Source organism: Drosophila obscura, unplaced genomic scaffold (assembly GCF_018151105.1).
Source record: "Drosophila obscura isolate BZ-5 IFL unplaced genomic scaffold, ASM1815110v1 contig_1, whole genome shotgun sequence".
Classification (NCBI taxonomy): Eukaryota; Metazoa; Arthropoda; class Insecta; order Diptera; family Drosophilidae; genus Drosophila; species Drosophila obscura.
The window spans coordinates 7,920,996-7,942,889 of record NW_024542679.1 but is presented as its reverse complement, the minus strand read 5'-3'; the positions used below and the strand labels follow the sequence as shown (position 1 = coordinate 7,942,889).

Sequence of the window (21,894 nt, the reverse complement as noted above, 5' to 3'; positions counted from 1 at the left end):
TGCTCAGCTATAACTTGTACACTTGCAATACATCTGTTGTGTGTGTTTTATTTGAATGCAAATTCTATTGTAATTAAACGTGCTTTGCCTGATTCGTCGACAAATTGCTTGGCTGCTGTCGGAGATGTTGATGTTCGAGAATTATGAGCCCAACATGTCAATTTACGAGTACTTGTAGAGAGAGATCGCAGCTAATCGGATAAGCTTCCCACGTAGCTCAGTGGCAGTTGGCTGTTAATTGGGCCACACACAGCCGTCAATGGAAGCGATGCGATGCGTTCAACTAATTGGCTAGGAATGCTTATAAGATTCCAATTATTTCTTGATCCAAGTTCATCAATCAAAGCGCTCCCTGCCTCATTTAAAATTTATATTTAGTTATAGAAACAATTTTCAAATCATTTCAATAGTTTTTCCAGACACACAATATACATTTTTGGTACCCAGTGCCACCGAATCGAACTTGAGGCTGCTAATTATACTTAAACTGCGCCCGCGGGGAGTCAGTGCCTCACCATCCTCACACCTCACGGATAATTAAGCATCAAAGTGCTTGGCTTAGCATTACTTTTGGGTTTCGGCGGAGTCAAGGTCGCATACTAATTGATCAGCGGACCAAAGCAGAGCCACGTAAACTGACGAAAGTAAAAGTAAACCAAATACGAGCACGAGTATGAGTACGGGTACGGGTACGAGGGAATTATACCTATAGAGCTGATCATTTAATTAACTTAATTCAGTTGTTTAAGTCGCTTGTTTAATTGGACTTTCAAATCGTAAGCCCTGGCAAAAATGTTCATAAACTTTTCAACTCTGGTGCTCTGGGGCTGCTCGGTTCAGAATTTTATTTGGAATCGTAACACAAATTGCCTGGGCTGTGGCTGATGGGTGGGGATCGTGGCATTTCTCACACACTCCGCGTGGCCTGACTCAATCCCTCGTGTGAGAAAATTTTAGACTGCAACTGCAAGTGCCGCTGCAACTGCCACAGCCCAGCCACAGAGCCGCAAGACAATCGCAATTGTTTCGGGCTGCCTGTCTGCACTGCACCAGATATGCGCGGGTTTTATTATTATTTGTATGGTTCTGAAACGGCATTGACAAGGCCACACTTGGAGTCGGGTCGGAGTCGGTGCTGCAGTTGCAGTTGGAGTTGGAGTATGATGAAGTGCCAGGGCACTGAAATGAAATGTCGGTGCTTCATGTGAATGCATTAGGCAAAGTGTTTTTGCTGCATTGCCTCCAAAATGTGTTATTTTCGTAGCCGGATTCCCAAATGTGATCAAGCCATAAAAGATTTTCTGGTTGGGGCGCCAAAATGGGAACCAAATATTGGCTAAGATCGAATTAACGACGCACTTGACATTTGCCAAGACCAGTCCCAGCTTCAGCCTCAGCCTCGCGACGTGTGCCAGGCGTTTGTCCGACTTATTGAATTGCCTGCAATCATTTTCATTCATTCATTTATTCATTCATTCATGGCACAAAACGTGCGTAAACGCACAACTCGTTTCGGTTGGCAAAATGAGGAAAAATAATAATGTCAAGCTGGCCAAACAACTCTGCGGAAAACCCATAACAAAAATGGCAGTTAAGATTAGCGAAGCAAGTTTCCTGAGCAAACGTGGAAATCTCCGCTCCACTGGTGCTCCACTGGTGCTACACGATGAACTTGACACATTTTTTCGGTGCTTCAGACAGTGCAAACATTGTGCAAACGAACTAATTGCAAGACTGGACTGTTGCACAACCCATACTTGATGGCTAATTACAGCAACGATTGCCACAATTGTCCGGCCATTACAGAGGGCGAGAGAGAGAGAGCAAGAGAGACGAGACGAGACCCATCCCCCAAATGGGGGCACATTCAAATGGCGTAGCTCCATTAATCACACCGCCTGTCCATGTCTGCCTGGGAGTTGCAATGCTTCTCACACAATCGCCAGAAAAAAAAAACACACACATCACAAAATGAATTGCCTTTTAATATCAAAGATTATAAGCCAAGAACTGTCGATCAATTTGGTCAAGATATTTGTCGATACGTATGTTACCTCGTATATTTATTTATGACTTACGTCTGCACGAAATTGAAATGAATGTTTTGAGGTGTGTTGTTCGGCTTTTGTTTTTTTCATATAATTAATGATCCATTAAGTGTGGAGAAAAAAAACAATTTAAATTGGGGTTATTTCTAGTAAGAACTAAACAGCTTCCGCATTTGTGTCTAATGAATGTCCATCGAGATGAGACATACATATGTTTTGCCTTAATTATAGCTGGTATTTGTGGAATATATGCACATAAATATGTAGTAGGCGGAAGGAAGAGTTTTTCAATCTATTTTTGCACGCAAATATCACTGCAAATCAATGTTAGTCAATCCATATATATTTATCTGTTACAGATAAAATTATATTCTATTCATTCTATTCTCTAAGGGTAAACACTCTAATTGTAAGGTTATCCATGTTGTTTCTACTTATTGAAGTTATGTATTTCAGTGGCTCACAGCTACTTCAAAGTGAATGGCCATCAATTAGCCAAAAGCTCACACAAAATGTCAACTCAATTTCGCCCGGCAACCCATCAAACGCAAGAGATTTAATTATCATCTACGCCTGTCTGCAATTGGAGCGGAGATTCGAGCGTGTAGTCAGCCAGCCAATGTCTTGTTACCGGCATCAAAATGATGGCTAATTGTTATTTTTGCATATGCATTCAGGCGGCTGCTTGCATGTTGTTTGATCACACAGAGAGCGAGAAACTAAAAGAGAGAGAGTGAGAGAGAGGAGAGTGAGAGAGTGAGAGACCTTACATAATAATCTAGTTAACAAATTGTGTCATGTGGAGCAGCTAGCAACCGAGTAACCGAGTAACCGAGTAACCACCGACTCAACTGTCTCGATCTCCCCGGCGCCTGCATCCAACTGAAATCCGACAGAGCAGCTGCAGCCGCCTGGTCTATCCAGCCACCACTTTCGAAAGTCTTTTGCCTACACCCCCCCCCCCCTCAAGAGAGGGGGGAGAGAATAGAAATAGAGGACTTGCATAACCCAGACAGGGGACAAACGGTACTATCGCGAGGGTGTTGGCCTACGACTGCATATAAAAAAGTCATTAAAATATTTAAAAATAAATAATCCCCATCAAGCAAAGCAATCTGCTGTGCATAGTAAAAACTCACGAATTTGCTCCTAGGGGGCGGCCCACAAATGGTCAGCCATCCAGCCATTTCCTAGCCTAAATATGATAGATCTTCAAACGGAGGGGGGGGGCAGGCACAGAGCTCCACTTTAGGGAGCGACAATCATGGTTTAGGCTTTGGGGTGTGTCCGTCCAGTCAAAATGTAAATCTTGGAAAATGGGGTAGGGGAAAAGCTGACGCTGTCTCTGTCTCTGTCCGCTGGCAATTGTGGGTTAATGGGTGAATGTGCTGTTTGAACTACATTACAATGGATAATCAGTTAGTGGTTCGGGCCGGCCTGTTCGCTGGCTCTAACCCGTTGGATTGGTAGTTTTGCCAAGTGGCGAAAATATTTGTAGTGGTAAACCAAACAAAAGACTTGAGCAACATTGAAGGAAATTATAGGAAATTTGTGCATTAAAGATATTTCATCACTCCCCCCAACCAGCTGAAGCACCCATTGTTCTTTGTGGAGTTTCTCTAGAATCTTCAGTTAACACAGTTAACACTTTTAAGTTCATAAACCAGGCACACGCCTTCCGTCTGCCACGAACGGACCACCTCTGGCATGTACTCCTGTCGGGGGATAAGCCTCATGTGAACCGCTGGACTTGCAGACTAGCAACCGCTGGAAATTGAATTTACTGTATGCTGGCGATAGAAACAAGGCGTCGACACCCACGCAGCCAGAGGCAGTGGCAGAGCCAGAGCCAGAGAGTTCCCCCAGAGAGTCAAAAGGTACTACGGTATAACCGATTTCAATCTTTGATTACAGGGCAGCCACACGTCAGTTGTGCAAGAAGCGATTGCCAACAATTGTGCTGCGGTTAACCAACGGGAGCAGAGTGAGGAGTGAGAAGTTGCACAGAGACAGATCATAAGAAGCGGCATCTGAGACATCTCTGTTGTGGTTTTGCCACTCAAAAATGGTTGCAACAACACAAAGTCCAATCGGTTTATATCTCTCTACGTTGAGGCAGGATCATGAGTTGGTACCTAGAATAATGCTAAGCCGGATATGTACATGGCAATGAGAACAATGCGATAAACATTATGGACATGCCTTTCTGAACAATGAACAGAGATCTCCGACATTATCGAGAGCCAATAAATCAGCAAACTCAGCCACAAATTTCAACAGCAACAGAAATAGCAACAGCAACAGCCACTGCGACTGCGACTACGTTTACGTTTACGAGTACGACTGTGAGTACGAGTATGACAATGGGCAAACAATTACAAAACCATATAAAAAGCGAATTCGATACGAGAAATCTAAAGCGGAAATTTTGTAAAGCTGCCACGCCCCCTCTTCGGCCCAGAGCCCCAGTCTTTATGCTGCAGTCTGGTGCTGCACTGCACGGGCTCCATGGGATCGTGGTGGTGAATGCATTGCGAAAATGTTGGGGCAAAATAAAAAAAACCCACCGAATGCAAGCAAAATTCGACCTAAGAGGCTTGTTCCAGCTCCAGCTCCAGCTCCGCGCTGGTCATGGCAAATTGCCTTGGAGTGTCTCCATTCTAAGCCTGGCCAAAGCCCGAAGGTCGTCGTTCGTCGTTCGTCGGTCTTCGGTATCCAGTCCAAGCCTCTGGTTTGGGTCGAACAATGGAGGTGATCTATGTAAATTTCGAGCGACATAATTGCATGGATTAAGCTGTTGTCTGTTTGCTGACGGTTTGGGATCTTTGCCACCCCTACCACCCCTGCCAAAACAACTATATATAATTGGACAGCTGATAAGGCACACGCCCACTGAAAGAGCTGTCAGAGAACCCCAAATCCCGCATTAAAATCTACAATTTTTTTGAAAATTGTTTCCACTGGTATTACAATTTGTAAAAGAAAAGCTTGCAGCCCGGCCACAACAATACAAAAAATTCAATCAAATTGAAATCAAATTTTTGGGGTTTTAACCCATAAACAATTCGACCTTGCGGTTGTCTTACGTGTTTTTGTGGGTGCACTTTAGCAACCGAAAACCGAAAAAGTGGCTCAAAGTGGTGCAGCGGGAAGTTTGAAAGATTTTCTTTAAAGATTTCATGGAACACAATTCCCTCGAAAACTGTATGACAAGCATATGCCATGATTTCATTAATCAATTAAGCTTTTCTTGCCTTTTGTTCAGTGATTGCATTTTGATTTCCAATGAATAACAATCCGCGCTCTGGTCAAGGTCAGACAATTGTTCGATTACTGCAGTTAATACAATTTTTATTTAGTTTCTACTCCCCCCCTCTTTTTTTGTTTGTTCATTGTGGTTGCCACAGCCACAGCAATTTGTGTGGCATTTGCAAAGATCGGTAGGTAGCCGCTGGTCAAAAACTCATGAGTGAGTAAATGTTAATTGCCATGAGTCGAACGCAGGTTGTGTTTCAATACCTTAATTACAATTGGAATTTTGCATAATTAATTTAAATTATAACCCAGGCCATGCTCAAAGTCTGCTGATATTTGCTGTTGACTTGTGAACCGACTTGTTGCGCAAAAGATCTGACAGAACAAAAATTCAAATCAAACGAATGACTTAGGCAACGAACTTGTTTCGCATATTGCTGCCGCATGTTGCACACACAACTAGGAAAGCTGCAAACATTTGCCACTCAATCAGCGGCCGGCAGACTGAGCAACAAGGCAACGCACACAAATTGCTTTAATTACAACAAATTTGCTTGAATATATATCAACTTGAGGCATTTCTGAGCAAAAAAACACTCCGAGAAATTGCTTAAAACACTCCGCAGAAAACACTTTGACGTTTTTTAAAAAAAACTTATAAATTTGCAAACAAAGGAAATATTTAGCGAAATTTTTTCAAGTTCTGCTATATTTATTAAACGATTTCTTTCAGTGTTGGCTGAGCAAATGCTCTCTGACTTTTTAACTGACACCTCCAAATCATGACGACTGCAGCTAGAAAAATATACCTAGTTCTGCACTATTCCACTCCACACAACAGCACTGCACTCCACTCAGCCTCAAGTGACCAGCCCCAGAGATCTCATGACGAGCCAAGATTGAGCGAAGATTGCGACTGCTTCGGGCCACTTGGGCGTTGCATTTCTGCGAATCCGGCTGTGCTCGGATTGAATCGGATCGGATCGGATCTGGTCTGGTCTGGGTGGTCTGCCGGCTTCTGGAACTTCTCGCCTGACTCATAGATTCATATGTGGAACGGATCTACTATGTGGAGTACTGCAATCTTTGAATGGCATAGCATGGGGTGCATAATTAAATCAAAAAGGAAACGAACCGTATGACCAAAGAGGTTTCGCATTCAAAAATTTACTATTGTTATTGTGTTGGGTCAAGACTGGTCTGGTTTAAGCACTGCACTAAGAGTGCGCTTGGTGATTGTCTGTGGAATTTGCACACATTTAAGTAACGGGTTTGTTCAAATCTAGGAAATGCAACTTCTTATCAAGGAAGTGAATAAGGTAATAAAATAAAACCTGTTTCATTTAGAGTACGAAGTAGGAACTTTTCAAGAGAGTTTTAGAGCAATTTGTCTGGGATCAATGAAGGATCTAATGCTGCCTAAAAATGGCTCAATCATCCATCAAAAGCAATCAATTATTGCATCCAATCAGACTCTAATTCAATCCGATTCATTAGCTATGGTGGTGAGTCATTTTCGATTTTTTCTTCTACCTTTATTTACCCTGTGTCTCTTACTGACTCCGCTCCTGTGCCGATTACAACTGTTAGTGATCCGTTACACGTCGCTTGCTGCTGGTCGTCGCTTTGTCGTGATAACCTTGAGACGATTGCTTCAATTTTAGTTTTAGTACGGCCCAGATTAGGACAGACATCCAAACAGACACGTAGATAGAGACTGAAACAGACAGTCAAAGTTGAGCTTAATAATTCGAGACGATTTATTAAATGAGACAAAGCAGGGCAAGTACATCGCATACGAATAGAGACCAGAAAATATGCCATAAAACATAAAACAAAGCGAGGCAGAGCTCGAAAATATGACAAAACAAAGTACTTTTTGGCCTGGTAATGAGTCAGGGTTGCATTGGAGGAGTTTTGCCCATAATGATGTGGCGCCATGCTGCGCCCCACTTCTACAACGTCTCTCCACTCTCTGGTTTAATAAGCAAAACGGCCTACATGGCAATTAAAAAATATACAAACAAAAAATACTCTTAGCATTAGCAACATTAAGTGGAAGCGCTGATCGACGACGCCCAGCATTCAGGCGGAGGGAACAAAAAAATCCATAGAACATAGACAAAATATTGCATGGGAGAGCCACGGCGAACAAATTGCAACATGCCGCAATCTGATGGTGGGGCAGGGGCAGGGGCTGAGGTTTGGGGCAACACCTCCGCCCACCAAAAATGCAATTTTTAGTTGCCATAGAAGCCATTGTTTTGTTTAATACTCGTACATAAATATATTTAGTTTGTGGCTAATTTTATTCGTGCTCGAGGATTTTTCTATGCGAGGGAGCAGTCAGATGGGAGATTCGAGAGGCCATTTCAATTAATCGTGATGGGCGATGGAAACGAATACTCATAGATAGTTAGGCTAATTTAGTTATAGACTGATCATGATTTTATAATTAATATGATTTCTTAATGCATAATAAATGGGGGTTGTTATTGTTTCTCCTGCACTTACTCAGCCTCCAATATATGTATGTATTTTCGGTCTGTTATACTTATTTTAGTTAATTTGGTATAATTTCCTTACCTATTTAATTAGGGTTTTGGGCTGTCTTATGTTTCCCATAGTACGTGCTCCCTTTTGTCAACACAATTCCCAACTATTGTTCCCCTTCCAGACTGTGTCGATCAACAGTTATCTCACAAATCAGACAGCTTCCAGTCAAAGCAGAGAGCAACAAACCGCAGCAGCAGAGTTAGTAATAATCCAAGGTGTGCTAATGTGTGGGTGCTGATTATAGCCACTGCTCTCTGTGTCGCTCTCTTTTTTGGCGTCTCTGTTTTGTGTGGCTGCTCTCATTGCTAGAGCGCTCTCTTGAAAGTACCTCACCTTTATTCAGCACACCTTGGCAGCAGTGCTCTACATCTAACTGAACTTCACTCACTCTCGTTTTTCATACAGCACAAAATTACTGCGAGACAGCGTTGACGTTGGCGTTGGCTTCGACTTTGCTGTTGATGGAGAGAGGAGCGGAGAAGAGAGCAACTTCTTGGGCTTCTCTTCTGCGCAGCCGCAGCCGCTGCTTCGCTTCGCTTCGTTGTTTTTGCTATTGCTGACCGATTCGCTCGCTTTGGCTTCAACTTTGGCTCTCTTCGGTTTGGTGCTTGCCGTAGTTCGTGGGGCCGCTCGGGCGTTGACTTGCATATAAAAGCGGGCTCCTTCTGGTTCTAGTTATCAGTTGAATCCAGCTCAACCCATCGCATACACTCGCGGCTCTAACAAACCGAACTCCAAAAACTCCAAAACCATTCAAATGGCTTTCTTCAAAGTGAGTGAAAAAGGATCAATCGAGTGACGACACACACTACTATATATCCTTTCGCTGTTCTCGTGTTCATGTGCTCAAACCTAACCTCCCCTCCCCTTATTGTGCTCTTTCTCCTCCGTGTACAGTCCCTGATCTGCCTGGCTGTCCTCAGCGTGGCCTCCGCCGGTGTCCTGCACGGCGGTGCTGGTCTCTACGCCTCCGCCCCAGGCATTTATGCTGGCCATGGACATCCTGATGAGGGAATCGACTATCATGTAAGTATGGGATCATTGCCATTCCAACACCGTCTGGTCTGGCCTGGCCTGTGGGCCAGGGTCGTGGGCCTTTGCTTTTGACATTTGGAGATTTTCCCACGACTGTCCATTAGCATAGCTCGCGGCGGCGACGTCGGTGTTGCAAGTGTTGATGGTGGCGTGTGGCATGCACATTAAATTAACACCTGGATCTTGTACCCTCCACAGGCGTACCCCAAGTACCACTACAACTACGGCGTGGCCGACTCCCACACCGGCGATGTCAAGTCGCAGCATGAGGTGCGCGACGGTGATGTTGTGAAGGGATCCTACTCCCTGGTGGAGCCCGATGGTTCGGTGCGCACCGTGGAGTACACTGCCGATGACCACAACGGCTTCAACGCAGTGGTGCACAAGACTGCCCCCACCATCCATCATTCCGCACCGGCTGTGATCGCCCATGCCGCTCCAGTGCTGGCCCATTCCGCCCCACTGCTGTCCCATGGCCCGTCCATTGCCCACCATCTGTCTGCCGCTCCCGCTGTGCCCTATGGCGGCTCTCTGGCGCATCAGGCCGCCGTGCCCGCCTACGGTTATGCCACCCACAACGCCCACGCGCATGTGGCCCACTACTAAGGAGGATGGAGGGAGGATGCCCAGCCACCCACTTGCCACCACACTACCACCACCACCACCCGCACCACACCACTCTTCTGTAATTTATTAAGCACGTTGACGACCTCACAAAAAACCGAATGGAAAACGGATGATCGATCCACTGATGAAGCCTGATCCAATACTCAGAACAGAATCAAGTCATGTCCATCATTACCATGTGTATATAAGAGCGAGGGAGAGGGTGCAATCAGCCCATCTCTCTCTGTCTCGCACTCTATCACCACCCCTATGCATCTGTCTGTCTCCCTCACCACACACCATTGCCGTCTCTGTCTCAGCTTTCGCGCAATTCTCTTTTTGTTTGTAATATTTTAAACTTCTCTTTTTGTTGTACAAAAATGCGAGTGAAGAACGATGAAAGCCCCAGCAGCGCAGCCCATCATGCCACGCCCACACGACACCAACCTGAAAAAAAAAGATGAAGAAAAAAATGAACAAAAACCAATAAAAAAATGAACAATCTATACATATATTGTATTATAAAAAAAAAACAAAACATTTGTGTCTAATTTAAGTTAAAAGCTGACTACAAAATGTAGTGAATGACAAAAACCCAACCCAAGCCCATGTTTTCCTTCAACGGTTCTGAGTGGATCATGAATACAGTCAGGCATACATTCACTTTCCATTGGCAATCGATTCTATTTACTATTTCTAATTATGATGGCAATAATTTATGAAAGTTATGGAAATTGATGGGTAGAGCGACTGTCTGTTGATGGACAATTATCGAGTTGGATAATTTGTGGGCGGTGGGTAGAAAAGGTGAAGGTAAGCACTGCCAATTGATTAGCATTAAATTAATAAATAACAAGCTATTATTATCTGTAAATTGAAGAACACTGTCTGCTAATGTGTCTGTCAAATTGAGACACGTGCATATTGATCGGTCCATGGATTTGGAGTCGCCTTGACACACATTTTGGAAATATTATTGCTCTTCTGATTGTGGCAACAAGAGCTAGTTTATCAAAGACTCTTAGGCACATATGTATAGAATTTAAAATGATTTATTATTGAAAATACGAAACGATCGACAAAAACTGGTCGAAAGGTTGACAGTTCAATGCCTTTAATTTTAAGAGATAAATGATATAAGAGATATCAAATGACACTTCTGAATATCTCGAAATAGCTAGAATATTCGCAAGGATACGCCATTTCAGGTAAAAAGTTTTCTAGCTGTATAAAGCGGAATCCATAGGCAGCTTTTGGGCTCCATTTACTATACAGTTGAAGCTAAGCTTTAAAGCGTTTCTGCAGCAGCGTTAGACAAGCGTTTGATATGCCTGTATACTTTTAGGCCATTTTCTTAGATGCCTTTGAAGTAATCTACTTTTTAGCTAATAAATATTTAACAAAGTATCATTTTATAATCTTGCAAGGGGCGTGGGAGTTCTACAAAAAAAAAGTCGAACAGTGCACATTCAATATAGGGAACTTGTGTACGAATAACTAAAGGTTTTATTACGAATGAGCCACAAGCCTTAGCATAAAACTTGAAAAAATATCAATGTATTCTCACCTCTACTACCATTCTCGATATTACTCTTAAAGAAAATCAGATATTGGTATAAGTCCCAACTCCATTTCAGATATCACTCCAACTGCCATCTGGCAATGTCAATGGTAGTCACTCCCCAAACCCCTTTCATTTTACACACTTTTCACCCCTTGCAAGTAAACCACAAAAATATGCCTCTGCTTTTTCTGCCAGTAAACAAGCTGCCACCCAATGCGGTCACAAGTTCGGGGGCGTCTCTCGCTCTCTCTGCTCTACGAAAGACAATAAAGCATAACTTTGAAACATTTAAGTCAGAAGAGATGCTTCCGCATGCAACAAATCTAGTCATTTCCGTCACTTTTAACGTGCGAACCGACAGCAACAAAGCAAAATATTGATCTCTTAATGGGCACAACGTGGACCTGGCTAAACAAATGTCTAACAATCCGAATAGAGACACCCATGAAAACTGTGCAAATGCGCTGAACGGGGAAAGAAGCGTTTATCCGAGATCTGGGATCAGCGAAGCGTTTAAATGTACGCAAAACCGAAAGAAACAAAAGGGTAAATATCTCATACGTGGAGTCCATTAATTAGCTGAAGTCTAAATGCGACCGAAGAACCGAATCCGACAGTTGCCGCCTTTGGGGCGCGGATTCCAGCACCAAACCAGCAGCAGTTAAGGTCAGGCTGCTGAGAAATGCCGGAAGGAAGTTTCCGCTGGCTAACTAGATCCAACTCGAGTATGGAGAGTACTTCTACTTACCGCAACATGCTTCCCACCCTCCTGAGATCAACACACATTTTGGTTTGCCAAAACTTCAATGTAACTCCGCTCAATGCCGAATGGAATGTAAACTTAGATCGGAGTCAGAGTACGTGTATCTATCTATGTACATGCAGTGCTCCAATAACCTTTAGTTGGCCAGCAACTTCTTCATCGATGAATGACAGTTACTAAAGTTTTAGTTTTCAATTTTAGCTGTTTCTTTTTTCAAGAGACTACAACTAGTTGACATTCAAGATGACTGCCTCAATAAACTGTCGCCAACACGTGCTCTCTATATGGTATCGATTGCAGTCTCTGTCTGAGTACGAGTACGAGTATCTCTCTGTGTGTTAGTCACTCTGTTGTGGGGCAGCATTAAGATGCAACCTCAAAGATATGCATCGATCGATGGCGATACAATTTATAGATAATAAAATAGCTACTGGTCTGGCTTGCTTAGGGGAGTAGAGGATGAGGATGAGATGCCTGTACTCTTGCTTGTCACGCCGAGAGATTTGTTTTGTGGGGCTGTGTGGCACAGTGTGAAACGATTGCAGATCAATTTGTTAGGTTCATGTAAATATTGGTAGTGAAATCTATAAATGGAGAACATTTTTAAAGGAGTTGGCAGCAAATATAAATGGAATTACGGATACGCAGTAACTTTTCTGCCGACATCTCCCAGTAATAAAAACCTTAAAACCACTGTAAAAACGTTAAATGTCGTCTGGCTGTCTGCGTAATTGAAAAATTCCATTAATTAATGAATAATGTTGTTCAAGTAGCGATCGGACATAGTCAAATAGAAGTTAAGTAGAGGCGCGCATAAATAATGGGAAATTCATGGCATTATGTCGCTGGAGAGAAGAGAGCCAGAGCTGTGCATAATCACGGCCCACCACCGACTGTCAGAGTCAATTATATAACAATGTTAACTGGATTATTTGAGCCGTTAATTTGAGGCATGGCAAACAGTCTGCAACAAATTGGCTGAAAAGGTGCGAAGAATTCGCTTGAAATTTATAGCAGAGCCCAGGCCCACAGATGGAGCCGGCAGCCACCCATTCATTTGCATTTTATTACAGCGAACGCATTTGCCACGGGTCATACTGTAACACAGGGCTCCCTGGCTAACAATGGTCACTCAATTGGAGATGCGGCAGTGCGCTGGGGCACTCAACCATGGCCAACTAAGGGCGACAACAATGACAGGCAGCAGCAGCAAGCAGCAAGAGCAGCAAGCAAAGAAAAAGAGTAGCACACCGTCCGCCCACACTCGATCGCTTGACTTGCAACATTCGCACCTTGGCCGGATAGTCATTCCAGAGTCATTTCATTCCCCATGTTCGTGTTGCAAGCCAGTCCCTTGTCGAACGTTGTCGAGTGCCCTGTCCGCTCGCTCTCCATTGTCAAATTAGTCGGTGTGCAAACAAGCTGGAATTAGGTGACCGAAAGTAAACCAAGTCAAAGTCACAATTCCGAAGCGGAGAGGGGAGCCATTTCAGCCATGATCCAAGCTGCTTAAAGCCAAATGTGCGGCCTCATGGCAAAAATTGCACTGCCGATTCCCTTGAGTGCCGCACTTGGCTGCAGAATGGGTTTTGGTTTGGTTTGGTTTGGTTTGCCAATGAGGTGCTATTCAATCTGAAAGCGGGGTCTCCAGAGGGACGAAACATTATTCATTGTGGAAGAAAGGCTGATGATGAAAGCTGCTTCAAAGGATTTCAATCTATAGAAAACATTCTGCATAGAGATATTTATTCAAGTAATTTTTGGATTCAAATCAAGTGCAGCTAGAACCCATTAAACCCCTTCTTAAATGCCCTTCACCCAGACCTATCCAACATCATTAAGATCCCCTCTACATATTTATGAATATTTAGCAAGTTTTTCCTCAACTTAAATATATTTAAGTTAATTCCCAAAAAGCCAAACAATGCATGCCCAGCCACGCACATGTGTCATGATGTCTACTTACAGGCCAACAAAAAGAACTAGAAAAAAAACAAAACACACCGACTGCATATGGAAAACCTTCGAAAAATGCCGACAATCGTTGGTTAGTTGAATTTTCCCAAGTCTAGGTAGCAAAATACTTTGGCGGCATGCAAATTGACTTAATCTAGTATTTAGTTTTACAAAAACCGCAGTCGAAGCCAAAAAAAAATTGGAGACAATTGTTTCCATGCCACTCTGAAGGTTGTTTCAGGCCCTTTTTTTTCGTGTTTCCATAGGAGGTTTTTCTGCCTTTTCTTCTTGGTTTTTGTGCTGGTCAGGTCAGTTTCAGATTATGGCCGAAGCTCTCCCTCCACGCGTTTAATTAGAGTCTTTAGCACCGCCCCTCGCAGCGGTTAATTATGTGAAAATCCACAAGAAATGTTGACCCGAACATTACATTAAAGTAGCTTACATTACGAGTGCTATTAGAGCCGCAAAAACTTGCACAAATCATTGCCGACTCTTTTGCGGTTCGACAATATTTAAAATTAGTTTGGTTGTCTAACAGACAGACCGCAATTGGCACGTTCTCGTTGCGGTTCAAGGATGTGCCTCAACGTAAAGAGTATTGATTGAAAATTTGTCTCAGTTTTTGTTTGCCCCAAGCAATATATTTAAATTATTCCACATCAGACGAGTGTCTTCTTTTGTATCTGTAGAAACCCCTTTCCCAATCCTATCCAGTAGATGCCTAATGCTAATCAAAAGGTCAGTTCTATAACCAGCTAAGGAATACGATTCATTTAATTTGCCGATTGTCATAAATTGTTCGTTCTTAAGCGACTTTTGCTTTCATTTGAGGCCTGAGCCACGTCTAGAGTCGCGAGTCTGGCATAATGCGCTTGACCTTCGGCTGAATGCTGAGAGCCAGAGACCCCATAGAGACCCCGCTGGTGTCCAGTGGCTGGAGTTTTTACTGTAGTTGGCTGCCATTGAAGTAGATCACTGAGAATTTCGCATGTGCCAAATAACTGGGGCCCTCGTATTGTGCTACGCGAACTGCAATTGCCAGTTGCAACTTGACCCGATTCGCATTTGATTTAGTTTGAGATTCGATTCTTGGAGACTTAACGATTAATTTTCGGTTTCGGTTTCGGTTTCAGTTTCGACTTTTGTTACTTGGCTGAGAATTAAGTTGTTAGCTCAATTGGTTTTGCTTTTGGGCCCAACAATCATTTCTTGCAGAAATCAAGGAAATTCATGATTAACTCGAATGATTAATCTCGCATAATTCTGAATGGAAGTGACTGTCTGGGAGACGTCATGGGATTGGTAGCTGATTTTGAGAAATGTGTCGCCAATTGGTAGACAACAAACAACAACGACACCCCATTCAGTCTGTAGGCCGCCGTGCCACCCCATTCAGTGGAGCAACATCCCATGGCTGCCACTCCATGCTGCAACAACATCCAGCTTCATTCACATGGCATAGCAGCACAGCAGTGAGCAGAGCGGGAGCAGAGTGAAGCAGAGCTGGAAAAAGAGTGTGGACGAGTGGGGCAGACTGTTGCGGAAAGGCAGCAGCGCTGTGGCAGAGCTGGAGCACCGCCGTGGGGGCAGCCAGCATTCGCCACAGTTGACTGACTGAGAAATCAAAAGTCTTGGCATTGTGGTGCCTCTGCCGGCTGCTCTGCCGCGCTGACTGCTCTGTCGGCTGCTCTGCCGGTGGCTTTCGCACATTTTCGCGCTTATTTAATGGAAACTGGCTTTCAGAACCGCCACAGTATTCCGGGCAACTTCGCAGCGTTTGTATCTAGTGCCGTTGAAATACTCCAAGTAAATCTTCAAAAAAAAAAAAAAACCTCAAATCCCCCCATCTAAATCCGTGCTCCGTGTTTTCTAACGCACTTTGTTTCTGTGTTTTATTTTTAGCAAATATTTTCGACATTTCAAATCAAATTTGAAACAGAAATTAAATAACCCAATTTAAACCAATAAAATGGCAAATATCTTGTGCTTTGTGATCCTTTCGTTGGCTCTGTTCGCCAGTGTGGCTGTGGCACGACCAGGATATGCTCTGGATTACTATGTGAGTTATTATTGGAATAAAATAAGGAATATAAAGTGTGAAAAGATACACAAAAAAATATATTATCAATGTGAAAGAATGTGGAAATACAATTAAGGACCTTCATGGTCTGCCAAAAGTGAAACAACACTTGGGGAATACTCATTAAAGTCACTCTTTGGAAATATTGGAGGTTATTTCACATAAAAGGTTTCTTCACTGGTGGAATCTGTGTATCAAAGATCCTTTTTCCTTCCTTTTTCATTTAAAATAATTTTCTATAAACTAACTCTTACATTTACATATAATTTCGTATCCTTTTCTGCATCAGGATCATCCCAAATATGCCTTCAACTATGGCGTGGCCGATCACACCACAGGAGACGTGAAATCCCAGCATGAGACCCGCGATGGAGATGTTGTCAAGGGTAATACTGGTGCAACAGCTCCATTAAAAACAATAAATTAATGATTATTTCTATTTGAAAACCTTTCCTCCTCCAGGCCAATACTCTTTGGTTGAGCCCGATGGTTCCATTCGCACTGTGGACTACACGGCGGACTCCATTCATGGCTTCAATGCGGTTGTGACCAAGTCCGGACCCACTGTCCATGCCCAGGCCTTGGTGGCCAAGCCCATTGTGGCCCACAAGCCCATACTCAGCCACTATGAGCCGCAGCCGCACTACGTGAATCATGTGGCACCTGTGGCCGCTGCACCACTGGTGGTGGCCGCCTCCCCGGCGCCCTATGGTGAGTTTACGCCGAAAGCGGCAGGTTTTACGGTTCTTAGTTTGAGGGATTAGCAGCACTTTCCCAGTTGGCCCCCACCTCAATTTCACCTTGGTGGCACTTCTTCTGCGCACCCAAAACCCACTCCTAAAAATCGTAGCTGATGTTTCGTATTGTGGTGCCAGTTCCACCCACCCAATTCCACCTGATCTCTGCTTGCTCTTCTAGGCATGAACACCTATCGCATGCTAAAGCTGTTCAGGCGTCATGCCAACTATCTGAACAATCAATATCGCAAATTGCGCCCAGACGAAGACGCTGATGCTGTTGATGATGCTGTTGATGATGATCTTGGAGTTGATTACTATTCAGCAGCCTACTGAGTCTGCCTCTGAGTCTCTGAGTGCTTGTCGCTGCCTTCTTTTGTACTGAATATCTTACCATAATTCCATTGTAATCATCGTTTTCTAGCTTGAGCCTGGGTGGCAGCTGCATTGCTTGCAAATTCATTTAATAAATTTCATTTAGACGCATCATATATCATACATAGATACGTGCCCAGTCGTGCGGCTAAGCTGAATCACCTGCTAATAGCCGGTACGGGGCGGAACACTCGGCCGACAAATGTGTAACATAACATGGTTGACTAATCCACGGCACGCCCACCCCACGGTTACCTCACTTTTGCCTACGATCTGAGCCAAAGATCTCTTGGCTTTGTTTTTGTGTGCAGTTTGCACTTTCGGTTCGTATTTCCCACAGAGATTATGTCAGTGCATCATCTTTCCAACAGAAAAAAAATATACAACACAGCAGCCACAACACATTTTTCATGGAAAATTGTTGCCTCTTCTTCACAAAAATTTCCATACTCCCTGCCACAGCCCCATAAAGACTTCAGCATAATTTTCTCAATGTCGCAATGCTTTGTTGTTGGGCCGCTTGGGAAATGAATACATTTGGTGAATGCATGTGAAAACTCATAATTGTTGTGGGTGCTGCGGTGCAATTTTAATTGAGAATTATCAGCGAAACGCACAGCCAAAGAAATCAACGCCCAAAACAAAAGACTTGGGCAGCGAACTTAATCACAGGCTCGTTTTTGCATACAAAAACGTGGAAGAAAAGACCAAGTAGAAAAGCAAAGGTAAAAAACAAAAAGATACCCTTCTAGGTACCCCTCCAAAATATATTATTCCTTTTGAAGATATCACCATCAGAAATCAGAATCTGTGCAACATTTCAGCCAGATATCTCTTCTAGTTCGCTACATGGCAAGCAGCTAATCAAAGTCAGAAATACCCTCTTTAAGGGTACAACAAACTAATATCTAATAGCCGAACAGCACCTGTGACCAATTGACTTAACAAAATTCGTGCACAAAAACTTATTGGCAACGCGAAAAAAATAAGTAACCAGCCAAAAGAAATTGCCAAGAAAATTGTTTGTTCAGCATTGACAATTGTATTTTGTTGGCTTTGTTTGCTTTGTGGCGCTACTTACCAGCAATAGCAGCGAAAATGGTCGGCAACAGCTGTTACCACACTTTGTTTTTTTTTTTGTCGGTCATTATTGCAACAAGAGGCACAGCAATCGAAATAAATATAAGCCAGACCCCAAAACCCCGCTGACCGTGCTAATGTCTGAATCTATTCAATCTTCAAGTGTCCAAGCATTACGCCCCAGCGCCCCAGGCTGCTCCCATCCACTACGACTATGACGATGGCTACTACAACCAGGGACAGCAGTACGAGTACATTCCCCAGTACGACTCCGGCAACTACGGACACTATGCGAGTCCCTATGCGGGCCACTACTAAGCCCACACACTCTCCGCGAAATTAATTCTTAGTTTTGTTAAGCAAATTTAGTTCTTACTCTTTCGCCCCAAAAACACTTGGATGGTTGTTTCACTCAGTGTAGCTTGCATTAAGAGCTTTGAGATCTACGCTGAGATCTGCACCACACCACCAACGAAGAGGACAACGACGAGGTTAATCTTACTTAAGTTATGTGAAAATTTCTGTAAAATAAAGTTTCGGTAAAGATCTTTTTATAAGTGGAAATATGACTTTAGCTGTGTTCTTTTCTTGGATATTAATAAACGAATTTACAAACCCAATGGATTAAATGATGAAACAAAAGCCAACAAATATGTTTTTATTTAAATATAAAAAAAATCAACTTTAAATAAACCATAAAAGAAGCCAAGACATGCAAATCTCTACTTTGACTCCAAAGCAAAGACAGAGAATACATTTATAATGGAATATTGCCACATCCTTCTCTGCCACACCTTAAATACAGATCGATTCGAGGCAATGGTTCTAGTCGCCTCCTTCCTCCTTTGCAAACGCTTCTTGCCAGTGCAGCACCCCATGCAATCAGAGGGATAAATTTACTGACAGCTCATCCTCTAAACAATCGAAGGAGTCGCATATTTAGATAACTCAAAACGGATTTCCACACTATATGCATCATTTTGGAGTTGGCCAAAGCATCTGGACTGGCTTTATATTGTATACTTTATCTGCTGGCTGAGCTTAATATATTTTATGTCTGTCTAGCTGGTTAGACAAGATCTAACCAAACTCAAACTTCCATAATATGTACTTTGCTACGCCCCTGCCATTTGTAACAAGCAGACGTCTTAATGCGATTCAACTACCGCTTTGAGAGCCCTCCATGTTGGCGTCACAATTTACACTTTCGCATTAATGCAGCCAGTTTGCACTACCCAATTGGCCAGACCTAAATCGACGTGTCTCATGGCCAATTGAACGCGCTGAAAGCTCTATTTCATTTGCGGCGAATATAGCCATACTCTGAGTATATTAAAAGTTTACTGTTTCCTTTCGGGGCTTTCCCACCAAAGATTTATGTTGACAAAAACTTTTCACGGTCTGCGAAATTTGCATCTGCTTACATAAGCTTCTGTTTGCTTTATTTCTGTTTTTCTTTCGCCTGCTTTCTTTTTGGCTATTCGTTTGGATGGCCCATTTGTGTGGCTTAATTGGCACTCAAGACATTGCTTCCGGTGGCTTTGGCCTGACCCGCGAGTTGGTCAAAAGTGGTAGCAGCTGCTAGACGAACAGAAGCTTTGAACCAACTGAAAAGCTTGGCTCAAAGGCAGAGGCAGGGTTTTTGTCTACACTAAAGTTGTGGAGCAATAAAATGTTCATAGACTACTTTTAGGCGTGTGAAAGGCCGTAGAAAATAAAGCAAACTTTTCAACTAAAATGTATATTAAAGATAAACTTAAAGCATAAAACTACTGATAAGTTGATTTGTCCAATTCGCTGTCATATTCAGTGCTGGCAGCGCTTCAACGTATACTTAATGTTTCAGCGGAATATCACTGATACGTCAGTGGTGTCGCCGCAGCACCACAGATGCAGCGAGTTATGGCCAATCCATTCCATAATCTTGATTGCTGCTAATCTGCGCACATGAAAACCACATAGTCTTAGCTGAACTAAACGTTTGGTTTACCAAACAAATTGAATTTCGATTTGATCTTAATAACTGTTAATGGCTCTGGCCAAGCTGTAATTGCGACCAGTCGTACGGCCAGAGACATTGCACAACGGATGTTGGTGTCGTTGGCTACAAACTGGATGCGTCTTCTTAGTGTCATGTTTGTGGCCCAAGGTTAGAGCCCGACCAAGAACTGGTAACCGGCCGCAAACACTTCTCGGAGCCCGAGATGCTTTGCATAAAACTCAGATTAGCTCGGCTCGTTCAATAAGCGTACGAGTACGAGCATACGAGCGATCTGTGTTGAATGAGTTATGAGATGCATTTGCAACAGAAAGTATTAAAATAGATTGCTCTCCAGTGTGTGATTGCATCAGATCAAGAAACCAGATGGAGTCCAGCCAGAGTCCAGAGCCATAAACCAGACCGTGTCCAGAGATCAGCCACAAGCCAGACAGAGTCCAGCCGGGGTCCAGCCAGAGCTAGAGCCAGAGCTAGAGCTAGAGCTATAGCCACAGCCAGAAATAGACTTGCATAATCCCCCACACTCATTTTGGGCGCATTAAGATTGAATTAAAATCGTTGAGATTTTTCGGGTCCCAATGAAAGTGACAATTAAAAAAAAAACTTCAACTAAAATTGTAACTGTAACTATAAAAAAGAAATAGAAATAGTTAATTTTTGTTGTTTGTTTTTTGTTTGTGTTGCCACTGCCAGATGTTGACGACTCGTCGTCGTCGCTTGCATTTCCTCGCGCGCCCAGCCAGAGGAGAGGTTTAGGCCTCAAGCCAGAGCCAGAGCCAGTGCCAGAAACAGAGACAGAGGCAGAGTATGAACCCGAGCCCGGCCCGGCACTGCCCGGCCAAAGACGTCAAACCTCAATTATAGTTAACGCCGGCAGCAGCAGCAGCCTGCAGCAGCCTGCTCGACTCCTATATATAAACATATGGGCATATAGTATATATGGCTGGATATACTATAAGTATATATGGCAGCGGCACAGGTTGCCCAAGTGGACAATTTAATGTGGCTGTCATGTTAAATGCCAGCCAATAATTTAAGCCTCATTTTCGGGTAACTAAGAAATTTTTCAGTTGGGTGGTGCACCAAAGTAAAGTAAAAATTGCAGACAAAATTGCACACAATTAAAAACAAAACAAAATTCTGCACAGGAAAAGTTTAATCACAAACAATTTAGACATCATTTTTCAATGGTAAGAAATGGCAAAACAAATTAAAATTTCAGCTGACACAATTTCTGCGATTATTCTCTGGCAGCAATCAAATGATTAAAAATTTCCTTTAAATTTTGATTTATTATGGACGAAAATCTCTATAGCAATAGCAAGCTTCAAACTCATTTTATTAATAGCCAATTTAAGATAATTTGCCGTGATTACTTCCGACTAGAGGCGAAAACAAACCAACTTATTAATTGTGGCCCCAACCACGTGCCCCAAACCCACTCAGAGACGATTCGCATTTGAAACAATTTTGCTGCAACCGCAAATAAATCTTAAATCTTATTTGTTGTTGTTGTTCAACTCTCAAACTCTCTTGAACTCCATTTTGCGGTTTTTCTTTGAATATTATGCTCTGTAGAGATAATAATATTATTTTCTTGTGCTTTTTTTTTTCTTCTAACAAAATGAAGCCATAATCGTTTACTAAGCTGCGATCTTCGGAGAACCGGCTGAGCCGAAAGCTCTTTGCCATCTCGGGGTATTATTGATGATTATTATAGCTTCTATTGTGGATTGTGGCTGCCATTGTTGCTGCCTAGATGGTTACCAAATTCAGCATTCATATATTGCAAAACACCTCTTTCGATTCTTTCAGATGCTGGACAGCTTTCAACATGCAA

The 21,894-nt window shown here is 43.1% G+C and overlaps 2 protein-coding genes across 2 annotated transcripts; both read left to right on the top strand.

The window, feature by feature from the left end:
- The first annotated feature begins 8,522 nt into the window (after nucleotides 1-8,522).
- LOC111071134 (cuticle protein 7) lies at nucleotides 8,523-10,064 on the top strand. The gene is made up of 3 exons (XM_022362297.2): nucleotides 8,523-8,631; nucleotides 8,757-8,885; nucleotides 9,093-10,064. The coding sequence occupies exons 1-3, from the start codon at nucleotides 8,617-8,619 to the stop codon at nucleotides 9,498-9,500; spliced, it is 552 nt and encodes a 183-aa protein (XP_022217989.2). The 5' UTR covers nucleotides 8,523-8,616; the 3' UTR covers nucleotides 9,501-10,064.
- A 5,487-nt stretch (nucleotides 10,065-15,551) lies between these two features.
- On the top strand, nucleotides 15,552-18,614 carry LOC111071136 (larval cuticle protein A2B). The gene is made up of 5 exons (XM_022362298.2): nucleotides 15,552-15,589; nucleotides 15,686-15,842; nucleotides 16,153-16,249; nucleotides 16,326-16,574; nucleotides 18,219-18,614. Exons 2-5 carry the CDS (start codon nucleotides 15,753-15,755, stop codon nucleotides 18,371-18,373), a joined length of 591 nt encoding a protein of 196 aa, XP_022217990.1. The 5' UTR covers nucleotides 15,552-15,589; nucleotides 15,686-15,752; the 3' UTR covers nucleotides 18,374-18,614.
- The last annotated feature ends 3,280 nt before the right edge of the window (nucleotides 18,615-21,894 follow it).

Excerpts from the sequence above, each read along its gene's own strand:
- LOC111071134 (XM_022362297.2), top strand. Across the intron at positions 8,886-9,092 it reads ATGAGGGAATCGACTATCAT|GCGTACCCCAAGTACCACTA; the intron begins GTAAGTATGGGA and ends TACCCTCCACAG.
- LOC111071136 (XM_022362298.2), top strand. The coding sequence starts at position 15,753 with ATGGCAAATATCTTGTGCTTTGTGATCCTTTCGTTGGCTCTGTTCGCC. Across the intron at positions 16,250-16,325 it reads CGATGGAGATGTTGTCAAGG|GCCAATACTCTTTGGTTGAG; the intron begins GTAATACTGGTG and ends TTCCTCCTCCAG. Across the intron at positions 16,575-18,218 it reads CGCCTCCCCGGCGCCCTATG|TGTCCAAGCATTACGCCCCA; the intron begins GTGAGTTTACGC and ends TCAATCTTCAAG.